Source organism: Trachurus japonicus, chromosome 6, assembly GCF_045865225.1.
Source record: "Trachurus japonicus isolate A0001 chromosome 6, Traja_1.0".
Classification (NCBI taxonomy): domain Eukaryota; kingdom Metazoa; phylum Chordata; class Actinopteri; order Carangiformes; family Carangidae; genus Trachurus; species Trachurus japonicus.
Window position 1 is genome coordinate 21,772,737 of NC_140912.1, and position 15,175 is coordinate 21,787,911.

At 42.4% G+C, this 15,175-nt stretch overlaps 2 protein-coding genes across 4 annotated transcripts in view; both read left to right on the top strand.

Moving 5' to 3' along the window:
• Positions 1-6,416, top strand: part of abtb3b (ankyrin repeat and BTB domain containing 3b) — a 68,907-nt gene extending 62,491 nt beyond the window's left edge. For both annotated transcript variants that reach the window (XM_085779796.1, XM_085779797.1), the window contains 8 exons: positions 955-1,175; positions 1,266-1,444; positions 3,407-3,512; positions 3,802-3,904; positions 4,434-4,515; positions 4,592-4,660; positions 4,805-4,918; positions 5,154-6,416. In XM_085779796.1, the coding sequence (XP_085635922.1) occupies positions 955-1,175; positions 1,266-1,444; positions 3,407-3,512; positions 3,802-3,904; positions 4,434-4,515; positions 4,592-4,660; positions 4,805-4,918; positions 5,154-5,363 (1,084 nt within the window). In that variant the 3' untranslated portion in view covers positions 5,364-6,416. The remainder of the gene's footprint in view (positions 1-954; positions 1,176-1,265; positions 1,445-3,406; positions 3,513-3,801; positions 3,905-4,433; positions 4,516-4,591; positions 4,661-4,804; positions 4,919-5,153) is intronic.
• Positions 6,417-8,327: 1,911 nt separating this feature from the next.
• mlc1 (modulator of VRAC current 1) lies at positions 8,328-13,339 on the top strand. Of its 2 annotated transcripts, XM_085779799.1 has the most exons (12): positions 8,328-8,485; positions 8,668-8,938; positions 9,358-9,447; positions 9,643-9,696; positions 9,810-9,911; positions 10,041-10,142; positions 10,281-10,346; positions 10,425-10,541; positions 10,669-10,725; positions 11,550-11,672; positions 11,853-12,014; positions 12,292-13,339. In XM_085779799.1, exons 2-12 carry the CDS (start codon positions 8,690-8,692, stop codon positions 12,364-12,366), a joined length of 1,197 nt encoding a protein of 398 aa, XP_085635925.1. In that variant the 5' UTR covers positions 8,328-8,485; positions 8,668-8,689; the 3' UTR covers positions 12,367-13,339. The 2 variants fall into 2 exon arrangements, with proteins under 2 accessions (XP_085635925.1, XP_085635924.1); XM_085779798.1 differs by lacking the exon at positions 8,328-8,485 and having other exon boundaries at positions 8,625-8,938; positions 12,292-12,599.
• Positions 13,340-15,175: the final 1,836 nt, after the last annotated feature.

A 15,175-nucleotide genomic window follows, 5' to 3' on the forward strand; every position in this document is an offset into this window, starting at 1 on the left:
GAAAATGTATTGGGGAACACTACACACTTATCTAAAATGTATGAAAAATAAGGAGTCACTGGAGCAGTCTGATTGTTTCATAAAAAGCATCAGCAACATTTTATATGTTCATGTCTTATTAATCCATGACCCTGCACTGTATGCAAAGAGGTTTTTGATGCAATTTTCACCAGTGCTGGTGTAAAGCACTCATGTATGTCAGACTACATTCAGCTTTATTTGCCAAATGGTGTGAGATGTAAGCAAAGTGAATTAAAGCCTGGACACAGCATATCAAATAAATGCCTATAACTAATTCATCCTTCATCCAGTTTTCAAAAAACGCCTTCAATATTAGAGCTAGGAAGAGCGGGCACAAAAACAAAAATCTGTTCCTCTGGAAGCACACACACACACACATTATGATTATATACAAGTCAAGTCAGTTTCATCTCACTATACACTATAGTGCCAATTTAAAACAAAGTTATCTCAGGGCACTTTACAAAAAGGGAAGTTGTAGACCTTCTTTTCAAGGTTTAAGTTGAAGCAGCATTGTCAGTTCTATAGACCTACATTATGTAAGTGTTTCAAGATAGATGAGGGTCAATTTGCATATAATGAGTTTTTTTTGTTTAGTTTTTTTTTTACCGCAGGATCTTTTGCTTTATTGATATGCATATGACATATTTGTTTATCTTACCGCGCTGGTTAATTAAAACACAGTTTTATGCAGGAATAAATATCAAAGCTTTGCGACAGTTAATTATAGATTGCCCACGGCCTATGACAGTAGCTGTGACTCTATGACTGTCATTTAACTTTCAAAATATAAATGTATCTGTTAACTGCAACATTGGCACTTGATATTGGACAGGGGAGAAAAAACAAATTGATATGTAATAAATAGCAATTAACCGGGTTCTTGTAATTGATGATCAGAGCAATCATTTTAAATGTCTCTTATTCTTCTAGAAATGTGTTTCGTAAGCTGCTGTCTCATACGGAGACGGGCAAGGGGGATGTCTTGTCCCTGGAGGAGATTCTTGCAGAGGGTTCGGAGCTGGAAGGCAGAAGTCCGTCTCAGATTGACCTGATCCGAACGGGGAAGGCCAAACTTAAAGCCCTGAAGGAAGCCATGTACCATAGTGCAGAGCACGGGCATGTAGACATCACCATAGATATACGTAGCCTCGGTTAGTTAGATCCATACGCTCTCATATGCACTTTCTACAGTGTCACGTCCTCTTCTCAGCATTTACACCTTCTCCGTGCTCGTTGCCCAGGGGTCCCGTGGACTTTGCATACTTGGCTGGAGTCTCTGCGGACGTGTTTCCACCAGCACCGTCGACCCCTCATCCAGGGTCTTCTCAAAGAGTTCAGCTGCATCGAGGAGGAGGAGTACACCGAGGAGCTCATCACACACGGCCTGCCTCTCATGTTCCAGATCCTCAGAGCCAGCAAGGTACTGCAGCCTGTCTGGCCTCTTCACTCACATGTTTTGGGGGGATTATAACCCAAAAAGAATAGAGCATCCTCCAGAACTACGTTTAGATCTCTGTCATGAATGGTTTGTGTCTGTTCTCTACCTCTGTTCTTCTTGTACGACTGTCATTTGGTAGTCAGCTTCCACAAAGAATGATGGAGCCCCAGAGGCCTACTCAATATCAATTACGTAAAATGATAATGATTTATGATATGCCCCACCCCCGCTCCTCTCTCATGCTGCTCATTAGATCAGGGCATTGTCTCGTTACTTAATGTCGCGACCCCCTTGGTGGGCTATTTTATTCCTGTCTAGCACCTCTAGTTTGTTTTGTCTTCTCTGTCCTGCCCTGGCTCAGCTCTTCCCTGCTGGCATCATGGGTTCTGCTGTCTGTCATTGCTGATATGAGGAAAAAAAGAAGAAAAAAAAGGACTGCAGTGGATACACAAAACATGCACTTATTTGCATAAATGAAACTCTTAAAGGGATAGTAGCATTTTTTTAAAGTGGGGTTGTATGATCAACAAATAGCCCCTAAGTACTTTAATTGCAGTAGCAGACTATCTACACTCTTCCCGTTAGCAACGCCAGCCCATAGCCCTGCCCAGAGATTTACAACATACATTGTTGTGAATGGACCCAAAGAAACGGCCTATTTTCATGGCCTAAAAGACGTTTTACCAGAAAAAAAATACACGGTTCCATTGTTCGCTATAATATAATTTTTTCCAGCCCTTCAAAGTGCAGGAAAACCGCAGTTTTTATTTGGACCTAACCAACTGCTGATCGGCGGGCGCTAACCCTGGGCCGGAGGGATACGTGAGTTGGTTAGGTCCAAATAAAAACTGTGTTTTTCCTGCACTTTGAAGGGCTGGAAAAAATTGTATTATAGTGAACAATGGAACTGTGTATTTTTTTTCCAGGTAAAACCTCTTTTAGGCCACGAAAATAGGCCGTTCCTTTGGGTCTGTTCACAACAATGTATGTTGTAAATCTCTGGGCAGGGCTATGGGCTGGCGTTGCTAACGGGAGGAGTGCAGAGAGTCTTCTACTGCAATTAAAGTACTTAGGGGCTATTTGTAGATCATACAACCCCACTTTAAAAAAATGCTACTATCCCTTTAAGCAGACCTGTATGTGCGTCCCATCCCACACACACAATCATACACTTAGGCCATGCTGGCCGTCAGTGGACAGCAACAGTGTCAGTCCAGTGTCTGTGTCTTAGATGATGTACGGTGGGGGCCAGTGCCTCGGGAACCGTTATGCCCCACCATGAGAGCCATCCAGGTACAAGCTGGATGGCTCTCTGCCGCCCCAACCCATGAAAACCTCAGTTCAATTAAATCCAACCCTGTTCAGTTCAGTTAACTTAAATTCAATTCTGTTTAATACAGTTTGATACCAAACCATTGAGTTTAATTCAAATGCATCCATCCAGAGAATAGAAACAGCGGAAAGGCATATTTGTTCCAGTTCTAACCAGCTCCTGTTAATAGTCCTGTTTGTTGTGTCATGCTTCGGTGGGAGCAAGCAGCTCCACTGCACACGCGGGGCTTGTAGTGCTGCGCACCGCTGCTGCAGCTGAATGGCAATGCACCACCTTTCTGCCGCCACATGCAAACACGATCTCACTCTCCTTTCTTTCTCACACTCGTACGGTAACTCAGCCTGTCATTAGGTTCAAGACTCTGTGGAGGCGGGGGTGTAGGAAATAAAGCCCCTTTAACAAAGCGTGAGGAGTCCACGGATATGTAGTGAATTGAGAGACCTCGCTTGAATAAAGTTGAAGTTGAACCCCTCTTGCTTTTTTTCTGATAACTGTGTCAGAGGATGTTTGTGCAGAGAGAGGAGGAACGTTACAGCTTATCTTTGTTTTCTTTCATAACACGGACCCGCTCTCCTCACCCGCTGATGTTTTCCTGCTCTGTGTTTTGTCAGAATGAGGTGATCAGCCAGCAGCTGTCTGCAATCTTCACCCAGTGCTACGGCCCTTACCCCATCCCCAAACTGGCAGAGATCAAGAAGAAGCAGTCGTCACGCCTGGGTGAGACACTGTCGTCATCTTTTTTTATTTTTGTCACAATAAAAAATCTATTCTGTTTAACTTGATTGTGTAAAAACAATAAAACAATGTTAAGGCAGTGTAAAAGCTGTATACTGCCGATGGAAAGTGCACATAATGCCATCTAGTGTTCAACGAGTGGAAACAAAAAAAGCAATTTGTAGAATTGGTTATAAGGCTAAGTTGTACACCCCATTTGTTTGGTTTTTTGTTGTTGTTTATTTATGATTATCAGAAAAACATCTAGTTTTTCTGGACGTATGTCTTTCAGATCCTCACTTCCTGAACAATAAAGAGATGTCGGATGTGACCTTTTTGGTGGAGGGGAAGCCTTTTTACGCCCACAAAGTCCTGCTCTTCACAGCTTCCAGCAGGTACTTGGACGCGTTCCCTTTCAAAACACACAGCACGGGAAATTTGTATGTAAATGAGAATCAGAATCTGCTGCACGTGGTCTCATGTGGACACTGTATTGTGTATGAAAGGATAAATAAAATTCATACAACAATGACCATCCACTTAGCATGCTGTGGTGGGGGATATGCCACTGAGATGTAATGTCAGTGTGGATCCATTAAGTCGTTTTCTCCTGCCCTCTGGGACGTGGACAGGGCCTCCATTTCACCCCGGTGTCATGTTTCATTGACATTAACCAATCAGGCCTGTCAAAGTGTGACTGAGGAGAAATGACACATCACTCATTTGTATTGTTGACACGATGTCCGCAGAGAAAACTTCTCATGAAAACTCATTTGACCGTTATTAATGGCCTATTGTGTTGTGCAATGCTTTGAACATGCTAATAGTTATTTCCATTCACAGGGTGCTAGAAATATGAATACATTCTGGATTATAGGGAGGCTCATCTTTTTTCTTTCTCTTTCTCTTTTTCTTTCACTCAAGGTTCAAATCTCTTCTAGCAAACAGACCTTGTGGTGAAAACACATGCATTGAAATCAGCAACGTCAAATATCACATCTTTCAGGTAATATGATTCAAATTTATCAAGACTTAAATTACTTTTTTGCAATGGAGATGTCTAATGAGTGTTTTTCTTGTAGATGGTGATGCAGTATCTTTACTATGGAGGAACAGATGCTCTGCATCTCAGGAACACTGATATTATGGAGGTCAGGTCTCACACTGTAAAATGTGGAGCTCTAACATTATAAAACATTTCAACATCTCAAGGGTTTATGGATATTGAACCAGTTGGATTTTCAATGGATGTTATCAAGTATAAATAATATCAATTATCCGTGTTTTGATTGCAGCTTCTGTCTGCAGCCAAGTTCTTCCAGCTGGAGGCGCTACAGAGGCACTGTGAAATTATCTGCACCAAGAACATCAACACAGAAACTTGTGTGGAGATCTACAACCACACCAAGGTTCAGACAAAATTTGAAATTCTCATTTAGACACAAACATTTCATTATGCGGGGCGGCGTTTAGCTCACTTGGTAGAGCTGCCACCCCACGTCCCCTCTCTGCCTCCCCATTTCCTGTCTCTCTCTCGACTGTGCTATCAATTAAAGGCATTAAAAGCCCAAAAATATACTTAAAAAAAAAAAAAGTACATTTCATTATGCAAAACCAACTTTTTTCTCCCCTGTTTTCCTCCAGTTTCTTGACGCTCCGGACTTGGCGTCCTACATCGAGGGCTACTTCTTGAAGAACATGGTCATCCTGATCGAGTTGGAACCGTTCAAGCAGCTGCTGTACGACGCGCCTCCAGAAAGCCCCGGCTTCGACGTCCTACAGGACCTGGAGAAAACCCTGGCCACCCGCATCCAGTCCATCCACCTGTCCTCCTCCAAGGGATCCATTGTCTGACCTCCTGACCCCTTGAAATCACAGGAATAAAAAAAAAAAATTGATCAGAGCTCAACCAGAGACACGACACTGAATTGAGATGCATCTGAGTGACAGATCGTTTCAAGCGAAAAAACACTGTCCGGTTACGATCTTGGTCTCTGTGAAGCTCGTCAGTTGCTCACATGCTTCTTGTTATCTTAGCACAGATGATTACAGGTCTGTCTGTCTGCCTTGTTGATATCTGTCTAGTACGAATTAACATTGCAATGACTGTCATAAGATAGCTGTATTAAGCCACAACTTGCCAATAACATCCATTACTGTAACAATGTCCCTTGTCCAGCAGGTGTTAAGTAGAACACTGTGTGTGTTACGTGTTGATCAGAAGGGATCAGATGGGACTCGGAGGAAGAGATGCAAACAACTGCGTCTGAATACATGACGTGTGCGTATTCGGATGATGAACAACCTCAGCGTAATGTGATAAGCCATCGGTGTGTCTCTTCCCGGCCGTTAGGAAGAACTGCTGCCTCATATTGTGACTGTTTGCTCAAACATCCGCAACTGTACAGAGTGATTAATTTATATATTCAGTCAGTCACTTATAGCATTATCTGTGATGATTGCTCTTTAAAGCCAAACAAGTACAACAACTGATAAGTACCTGTAATGTGACTGATGCAAAAAAAAAAAAAATCTAAATCTACAAAAAAATTCAGCAGCCTTGACTTTGGGCAACTTGGTTGGAAGGAGGACTTTTCCCTTCTTCAGCTGCTGTGTACATATTGTTCATAAAAAACAGAGCTATTGATAATGTAAGTAAGTTAATGTATATATCCACAGATGTTTTCTCATGCGTGTTACTGTTGGATATCACTGTAAAAACTAAAAAGCTCATCTTTTAAATATCTGTGTTTTAATGTTGCATGTCCGAGGGATGACTGTGTTTTGTTTTTAGTTTTTTTTTTTCTGTTTGAAATGTTTGAAGATTACACTGAGGAGCTGCTTTCACATCTGGATGAGAATAGTTTTGTCATCAGCATGGGTCTCTATAAATGTGTAGCAGTCAAATGGTGTCGTCATTTTGTATGTGAGAGCTGGGCTCCGGGCCTGTTTAGTCCTGATCAGGGGGGGAACATTTACCGTCAGCTGTTCTCCAGGGATTGTGAAACCACATAACTTGTGTATGTGTGACTTCATATATCTTTCCTCTGTAAAGATTAATATAAAAGAATGCTATGAATCCACTCTTAGCTTCTTCTGCTGCAGTTTGTAGCTGAAAAACACCCACGAGGGGCCATCTGTCATTCTGTTTGATGTCAAATTGTGAAGGCTTTCCTGTTATTATTTTGATCTCCGCAGCTGTAAAAGGTTTGATCTCAGCTGGGAGGTGGTTTAATGTGGCACCCAACTGCACACGAGCCAGTGCAATCTTGGATAAATAGCCTGAAATCAATGGCAACTTGACTTCAGACAATCACGTGATGGGAAACACACCGCCCTGTGTTGCCTGTTAACACGTTGACCGTTTTTGACACGTTGAAAGTTTTTTGAATGCATCTTGCACAGTTAGCTACTCTGTGACTCGCTGGCTCACTTGCAGGCCGGCCACATGGTTCACTATGAGACAAGTTAGCCACGCAGAACCCTCCACGCAGCTTGCATAAATCTGGCCACACTTGTTTGAGGAGAAAGACAGAGAATCAAAGCTGTGCAGAGAAAACAGACACATGCAAACATGGCCTGTGCATCGATTTCTAAAAGCTGTCAGGAGATTCCTAATACCATTAGGTCATATTTATTTTTTAGTCAGTGGAAACTCTACCAGAGTGAAACCCCAGTGCCAAACGTGATACTTTTGTTCATTTTTCATCATGGCGCATAAAATGTCAGGGGCAGCAGGATAGATGTTTGGCCCAATAATTTATTTTTAGATGTTTATATGAATGGTAAACTCACAATCCAATCACTGGGAGTAAACAACACAGTCCAGACAGGCTTTATTAATATTGTTCATTCATAGATATTGAATTGTGCCTCATCTAATCAGTGTTTCTCAGATGCTCCTTAATGTCTCCAGAGCAGTGCTGCGATAGGCTCTACTGGACTGTGTGTGTGTGTGTGTGGTTGGGTGGGGGGTGTGGGGGTGGTGGGGCAGCGAGGAATGGCTAGGAACAGGGTGACAGCAGTTGTTAAGTAGTCACCATGGTTACCACCGCCCAAGAACAATGTTGAGCTGAGAATGCGCCGCCGAGTTAAAGGATCGAGAGGAATCCTGAGCTGCACATACATGTATGCTTGTACACACACACACACACACACACACACACACATACACACAAGATGTCGTCATTTAGTAGGATTCACCCCTGAATGTGTAGGTAGGAGAGATTTTGGTTTGAAGCAGAAATGACCCATCACTAGATTAGTGGCGTCAGGCAGGAGACCATGTGATTAATCCGTGGAAATGTCTCTGTTGCCTCTTTTCTAAGGCACTGCTGGGCATCTTAATTTACTGGGCTGTGAAATGCACGTAGAGATCCACGGGGGGACACATTCAAGAATATAAGGACAAAACACATGATGGGATTTGTGTGATTTTCCTCTTTTGTAGCTCTTTCATTTCCCCTGCCATGAAAGTTTGGACTTGCAAAACGCATAACTTTGTGTGCTGTCATGCGCGCAGTTCTGAACATCTTTTGTTCAGTGTTTGTGAGTGGGATGACGTGCCAGTGTGTGTTTTTGTGTGTGCATATCTGAGCCCCCAGAGCGAGCCCCTTCGTCCTCCCCTTGTTGTCATGCACAGGCACTTCCCTCCCTTTGGCACAAAAAAACAGACTGGCAGCACAAGAGCCAAGTGTTTTTAGCTCCACACTTTGAAGGACTCGCAAAAAAAACTTTTCAGAACTGTTTCTGAGGAACGTTGTGTAAAGGGAGAGAGAGAGTGAGAGAGGAACAAGAGGAGGAGAAGGGTGGGATGAGGGGGGAAGTGAGTGTAAGTGTGAGGGAGAGCGACATGGGGAGCAGAAGGAGCTGCACACAAAAGGAAGTTGTTTTCCATGAGACGGTTTGATCTCACTTGCTGAAGGAAAGCTTTGTTGGACAACATTTGGAGAGATTCTGCAAGAGACTAACAACAGGTGAGTGTGTGGGGAGTTATGTGTGAGAAAAGGAAGGAGCGGTTTTCATGATACTGCATGAAGAGTAGCCTAATGTCTCCTTTTCTTTTAGTTTAATGCACCTTTCATTTGGTTTCTTGCTCTCCAGCAACTCTGCAGCTCCCTCATGTCTTTCATTTGTTGTTGCCCTTCCCTATCCAAAGCTGCCCACCACTTGTTGTCGAGATGCAGCGTGAGGAGCTGTCAGCCAGAGAGGAGTTCACCTACAGCCACATGTCCACTTTGGAGAGAAACGGGACCCTGGGACGCCGGGGCGACAGGGGAGCGGAGAGAAGGCCGGACAGGGGCGAGCTGGAGAGATCGGACAGCTACACGGTGGACGTGAGGGCCAGTGACCTGCAGCTGGCGCAGCCGGAGCCTCTAAAGCACCCCTGCTTCAGCTACAGGGCCTGGCTCTACAGTGTCCTCATAGGGGTGAGAGCAAGAAAGAGAGAGGCACACTACAGGATTGACATTTTTAGTCCATAACACACAAGTTTAAAAGATTGGGGTGATGATTTGTCTGATGACTGGAAACCTCAATCTTGAAAATTTGAGTGAGATGTTGACTAGAAATCTTGTTTTGTTCTTCCACATTTAAGGAAGACAGGAATGCAACACATTATATAAGCACTAGTGAATTGTTTTGTCTAAACTAGGCCAGTCGACACAATATCAAAAGACGGAAACAGATGTAAACTTACTCATAAAAGTGGATGTTGGTGGATGAGACAGTGTTGATGTGCATTTCATTAGATAAATTGAGAGTTCTTTTGCAGCCTTGTCTGTTGAATGCATTTTTGAGTATCTGTATTTGCGTGTGCATGCCTGCCTGTGTCTTTGTGAGTCCTCAGGGCAGCCTGCTCATCACGTCTGGTTTCTCTCTGTACCTGGGAAATGTGTTTCCTGTTGCCATGGACTACCTGCGCTGCGCTGCCGGCTCTGTAAGTGACCATCACGCAGGTGTAACCTCAGACACATTTACATGCTGATGTTGCCTCTCTACCTCGACCCTATCTTAATGAGTTTACGGCCATTGTTTAAATTAGACTGTCATGCTGCAGTGCCAGCAACACATCATTCTCAGTCAGCATTTGCTAAATAGATGAATGCAGCTGCTCGTTTCTTGTTCTTCACAGGGCCTCCCTGCAGCTATAGCTAGTTTTGCTATTGCCAAGAACAGACATGTTGCTGTGAGTAAACAATTTACACACCAAAGGCTAAAGAGATAATTATGAATTATGAATTTTTAATTTAATATCCGTGAGACAATCCGCTTCATACTAATTATTTCTTGTTTTTCAAGGTGTCAGATTTCCAGGTTGTCTATGTGTCAACATTTGCTGTAACAACCACCTGCCTGGTTTGGTTTGGGTGTAAACTGGTCCTGAATCCCTCTGCTGTCAATGTAAATCACATTAAAGAAAACACCTAATATTTGGTTGTTAATCTCAGATTATTCTTCAGGGTAAAGTTTTTTTTCCCCTCTCAGTCCCCTTCTTAAATCCTTTGCTGTTGTATCTCCGGCCTTCCTCAGATCAACTTCAACCTCATTTTGATGATATTGCTGGAGGTGTTGATGGCCAGTACTGTCATCCTGTCTGCCCGCTCTGCAGAGGACTGCTGCTGCCACAGAAAGGTGTGTTAGTGTGTGTTTGTATGTGTGTGTGTTTGCATTTGTTCCTCCATCTGATGTCTGTCCCCTCTTGCTCTCTCTCTAGCTTTCACTCTTCTATCACTTTGCTAACTCCTCTTGATCTTTCCATCCATCTTCCAGGCATATTACAGACCAGAGGTTGTAAGGCCTGCGGTGTTCCCCACTCGACTCCTCAAAGCATACTCTGTGAGTAGTTTACAGTTTACAGTTGTAGTCTACTTCCAATATGTCTATTTATCAATCAATTAAGAGTGTGTCTAATAGGTGATCGAAGTGATCGTGGGAATCTCTGCTGTATTTGGAGGAATCATTGCCCTCAACATGGACGCTCTTCTACCAGGTCCCTATTTGTCTGTCACGTTTTTCTGGATCCTTGTGGCTGTAAGTTTTCCCCAGCTAAAGCTAACATTTCATTAAGACAGAGATTGCTGCTCAGACTGATCACTGAAATGTCAACCACAACCGCTCTTAGTGCATAACTTTGTGTCTGATCTTTAATGCATTGCAGTGTTTTCCCAGTGCTATTGCGAGCCATGTTGTGTCAGAATACCCCAATAAATGCCTGGTGAGTATGAGACAATATTTGAATTGTTCTTCATACAGTAATGCCAGAATGTGCTCTGCTTTAGATCTCAGAGATGCTTTTGCCACTGTACACCACAGTATCTTAATCAACAGACTCAGTCAGTGTTGGTATCCCTGGATCAGCTCTGGGCCGGTTCTCTTCCTACCTGTCATGTAGGAGGTTCATAGCTGCTGGAAACAATCAATTTAAACTCTATATTTAGGTGTACCCCAGGGTCCTTCTTTGGGTCCCACACTGTTTGTCTTGTGTATGCTGTCAACTGCCTAAATAGATATTTCCCAGAAGCTCACTGCTGACAAAACAGTCCCTACAGTTTTCAATAGTCCAGTTCTCATTGCTCTCCTATTAAACCATCCACACAAATCCACTGATGCTTGACAAACATGTTGAATGTTTTTCCAGTTGAGAAGCATTGTAAAACCCAGACTCATCATCGGTCCCATCTCAACCTGAAACAGAGTATTTTCAAATTTTATAACTCCCGCTTCACCAGAGTCAGCAAAGATACCTCTATCATTTTGTTGTAAAATGATGCTGCAAAGCTTTTAGCCAGGTCCCCAATATATAGGCTTCACATGACACCAATTTTGATTTGCCATCAAATTTAGAAATCAATTTAAGGTTCTTGTTCTGCACTTATCTACACCCAAGACACTGTAGTCACTGCTAACGAGATTTCTCGGTTATGCAAACTGGTCTGGATGTATTTACTTTTTTCTTTTGTGGATACAAACTTTGTTGCCTTTTTTATTTGCTCCCTTTTTCTCACTTCCTCTTCTTTCTGTCTTCCTGGTGTCTCTCAGGTGGAGGTGCTGATTGCCATCAGTAGTGTGACGTCTCCCCTGCTGTTCTCAGCCTCCGGCTTTCTCTCTTGCAGTGTGATCAGCTTTATTGAAATTTTTCTGCAAGATGTGCCTCCAGCAAAGGTGAGCTTAGTGAAGAGAAAAGTTACCCTAGTATACTATGCAATGTGCAGGTTTTACACAATCCAGCCTTTGCTTCATATTGTGTGAGAATTGAAATACAAGAAGAAAAGTAGGGAAACTCATAAGATATTTCACTCATGTGATTTCATCTGCATGTACATGTGTGTATGTGCGGTCCAGCAATCCTATGACATCCTGCTGCTGATTCTGATGGTGCTGCTGCTGGTGCAGGCAGTTCTCACTTCAGCCACTGTGGTGCACTGTGCCTCCTACAAAAGTCAGCTGCGCATGGGGGCTCCAGAGTGTGAAGACAGCATGTATCCTCTGACCCATTACTATGAGGTAACGCAGATAGAAGCAGCAGTTGTGGAAACTAACGGACAGACATGTTTATTTTTCTCTCTGTTAATATGGTTAATTCTGTGCCAGGTATTAAACTCACCAGCGATAGTTCATGTAAATGGGATCTTAGTGTGACAACATAAAGATCAGTGAGCTAGCCATATGAAAAGGGACATTTTGCTTCATGTGCTCCATTTATTTCAATGTTTTTGTCATTGTTCCCCTTACACATTTTGTCTCTCTTATCCGCCCTTCGTCTGCTTTCTTCCCTCCGCAGCAAGCAGCCACTGGAACGCAAGATTTCAACAAAGACAGAGCCTGGAAGGCTGTCGTGGTCCAAATGGCCCAGTGAACTGTACAACAGCACAGGGAGAAGTTTGACGAGAACGAAGTACAACAAAAGCAGGAATAAGAGAAACTCTGTGAGCTGTAAGCATAAGAGCACAATCCTGACACAGAACTTTAGAAGAAGGAACAGCTGTAGAAATATCGTCACAGGATAAAGAAAGAACGAAGAATGAGAACAAAACCAGAGAGAGTAAAAAGGAATAAATGCAACGCAAAGAAGTATGATTTATTTGCATAGATAATCTGGGTTCTACTCTTTGCTTTGACCTTTGTTTTCTGTTTTTTTTTTTTTTTGTTTTTTTATAACCGATGCCTTTGATGCTTGCTGTAGTGAGGACTGGCATTGTCTTACCTGGAATCTGAACCTTTCTATGTTGTTTAAATAAGCACAAGTATTTTTTACAGTGATATCATGTAGGTAGCCTAGAATGAACAATCATGTTTTTATGTTCAGTCTTCGGAGCACTTCAAGAGGTTTAAGCTTCAGATCTTATGGTGTCACCTGAATTCCCTCTGGATTTAATAGATAAAGTTTAGTCAGGAATTCAGTATAAAACTACAATACACTGCACAAAACTTTTTCTAGTCATACAAAGGGAATTATCAGGATTGGGGGGAAAAAAGTCTTGCTTCTTTCTTTACTTATGGTGGCTCATCACCTGTCACTAGCTCATGTTATTCAACCTGCATGATGTGATAAAGCTCTACAGTAGCAGACTTCATTTTCTGCAGCTTTTCCTTTCCAAAAAGTGATCAATGTCTTATGGTAGCACTGAAGTGACTGTATGTTGTTCAGTGTAGGTAGGTTCTGTGTGTGTATGTGTGTGTCCTCTGGTGTACAACCAGGTGGCAGCTGCTGCAACAGTTAATTACAAGAGGACTGATCCATTGTTGCAGAAATACAGCATTAACTCCTGTTAAGAGTCTTCATTGAAATCGTGTCTTGACTAGAAAAATAAAGTGTTTGACATCAGCTGTATGTAAATGTGTGCCTATTATGTTTCACTTGTTTGAATATATACAGGTATCATTGTGTCTATGGCTTGATGACAGACTGAGCCAATCGGGCATACAGTAGAGTACAATACAACATTTAGCACAAATTAACTGCATCATAAAAATAATTTTACAGGATTATTCAGTTATTATCCAATTTTTGAATATCAAGCCGTGACTCCAGATGATTATTTGTGAGTATGTTTACTGCCGAAAAACCTGCGCTTTCTCGGTTAGACAATTGTGTTCTCATCATTATCACCATTTTTTAATTCACTGCTGTGCCGCTTTATTTAATTTACTTCCTCTGTTTATTCCCATGCCTCTGTTGAAACTGAACCTCATATATTCTTTTTGACAAGGAATTATTTCTCTCTCTACTTTTGAGATTATGCCTCAAAAGGCCAACGTAAAACTGGCAAAGACGAGAAGCATTTATTAGCAGTTGTTTGGCCCAAATTCAAGTGCATTTTGAAACAGTCTTGAAACAGAAACTTAGTTGTAACGTAAATCAATCCAACTGCTTTGTTTTGTGTCTGACATATGAATGCAGCTATATGTTTGAGCACTGAAGTGACAGTTAGTGGTGTTTTTTGTGCTGGACATTACTGTGTTTCTACTATTCTGTCCCCTTTATGTAGAGAGGGAGGCAGGCAGCACACTGCGGTCCGGTGTTGACGTCATTATCAGTGTTGAATTATCAACTTTATAATGATAGAATTTATTTATGACAGGTCTTTTGATTAATTGCAGGTGAATTTTAAAAATAGAATTAAACACATAAGGCCAACAATACAAAGGCATGCTGTAATTACCTTTTTTTCCCTTTTTTTTTACATGGAGTTTCATTGTTTTTCCTGTTTTCGTACCAGCATGACAGGAAACATGAAGCTGTATAACACCTTAGACATGAGCATCACCACTAGAGAGAGAACTAGAGAAAGAGAGGGAGAGAAAGAGAGAGAGAGAGACTATATTTGGCAGCAGACGTAGAGAGGAGTGCCTTCCCTAACCGGCAGAAACCGGCTTGAGGAGAAACTGACTTGTGGTTCAGTCCACCTGATGAACATAGAGATGCTGCAGTTTCTAAAGCTGCTGCAAGATGCTTTCTATTCAGCAGGCATGCCCTGTTAAATCAACAAGTAATCTATAATCAATAGGGAAGAGCACTGCAGCTACTTTTATTTTAATCAAGTTAAATTCATTTGTGGTGCTTTCCCTAAAAGACCTCCTGTGCAGTCACAGTCTTTATCTTCATACAAGCCTGATTCACCACTTACCATGAGTGCTCCATGCAATCAAATGATGGCTCCTCTGTTATAAGCTGCACAAAGCTATAGCCTACTTTATCATCAACTTGAGTTTGGTTCAGTTTCTGCTGCATGAACCAGAGTCAGCCATGCAGGGATGCTGCTGCTACTGCTGCTGTCTTTGATGATCAGAATAAGCCTGCTCTCTCCGCCACACCCTGTGAGTTTGAGTGGCACACATATTTCCCATTCATTGTTTGCGCGTGTCTGTGGCCAGGCCCACATTCATAGATGACGGACAGGCCGCAAGAACCTATCAATATGACAGTAAAAGCCCATCTCCGCCTTGGCGTTAGGTTGTAGACTGGGTAAACAGAAGCTGTATAGTGGCAACCAGCCTGAAGTCATTCACCTATATGCAGCCAAAAAAGCTTTATCAGGCAGTCCTGCTCTAGTGCCTGCAGGCTATTCATTATTCATTATAGTAGTTTATTATCGCAAGTGACGTAATGTTGTTGGTACAGGAAGCTTATTTTGTCTGTGATGATCACAGTGTAGTAAAGAAAT

Bases quoted from the DNA above. Each gene is read 5' to 3' on its own strand.
- mlc1 (XM_085779799.1), top strand. From the start codon at position 8,690: ATGCAGCGTGAGGAGCTGTCAGCCAGAGAGGAGTTCACCTACAGCCAC. The intron at 9,448-9,642 runs GTAAGTGACCAT...TGTTCTTCACAG, and splicing joins TGCGCTGCGCTGCCGGCTCT to GGCCTCCCTGCAGCTATAGC. The intron at 10,542-10,668 runs GTAAGTTTTCCC...AATGCATTGCAG, and splicing joins TTTTCTGGATCCTTGTGGCT to TGTTTTCCCAGTGCTATTGC.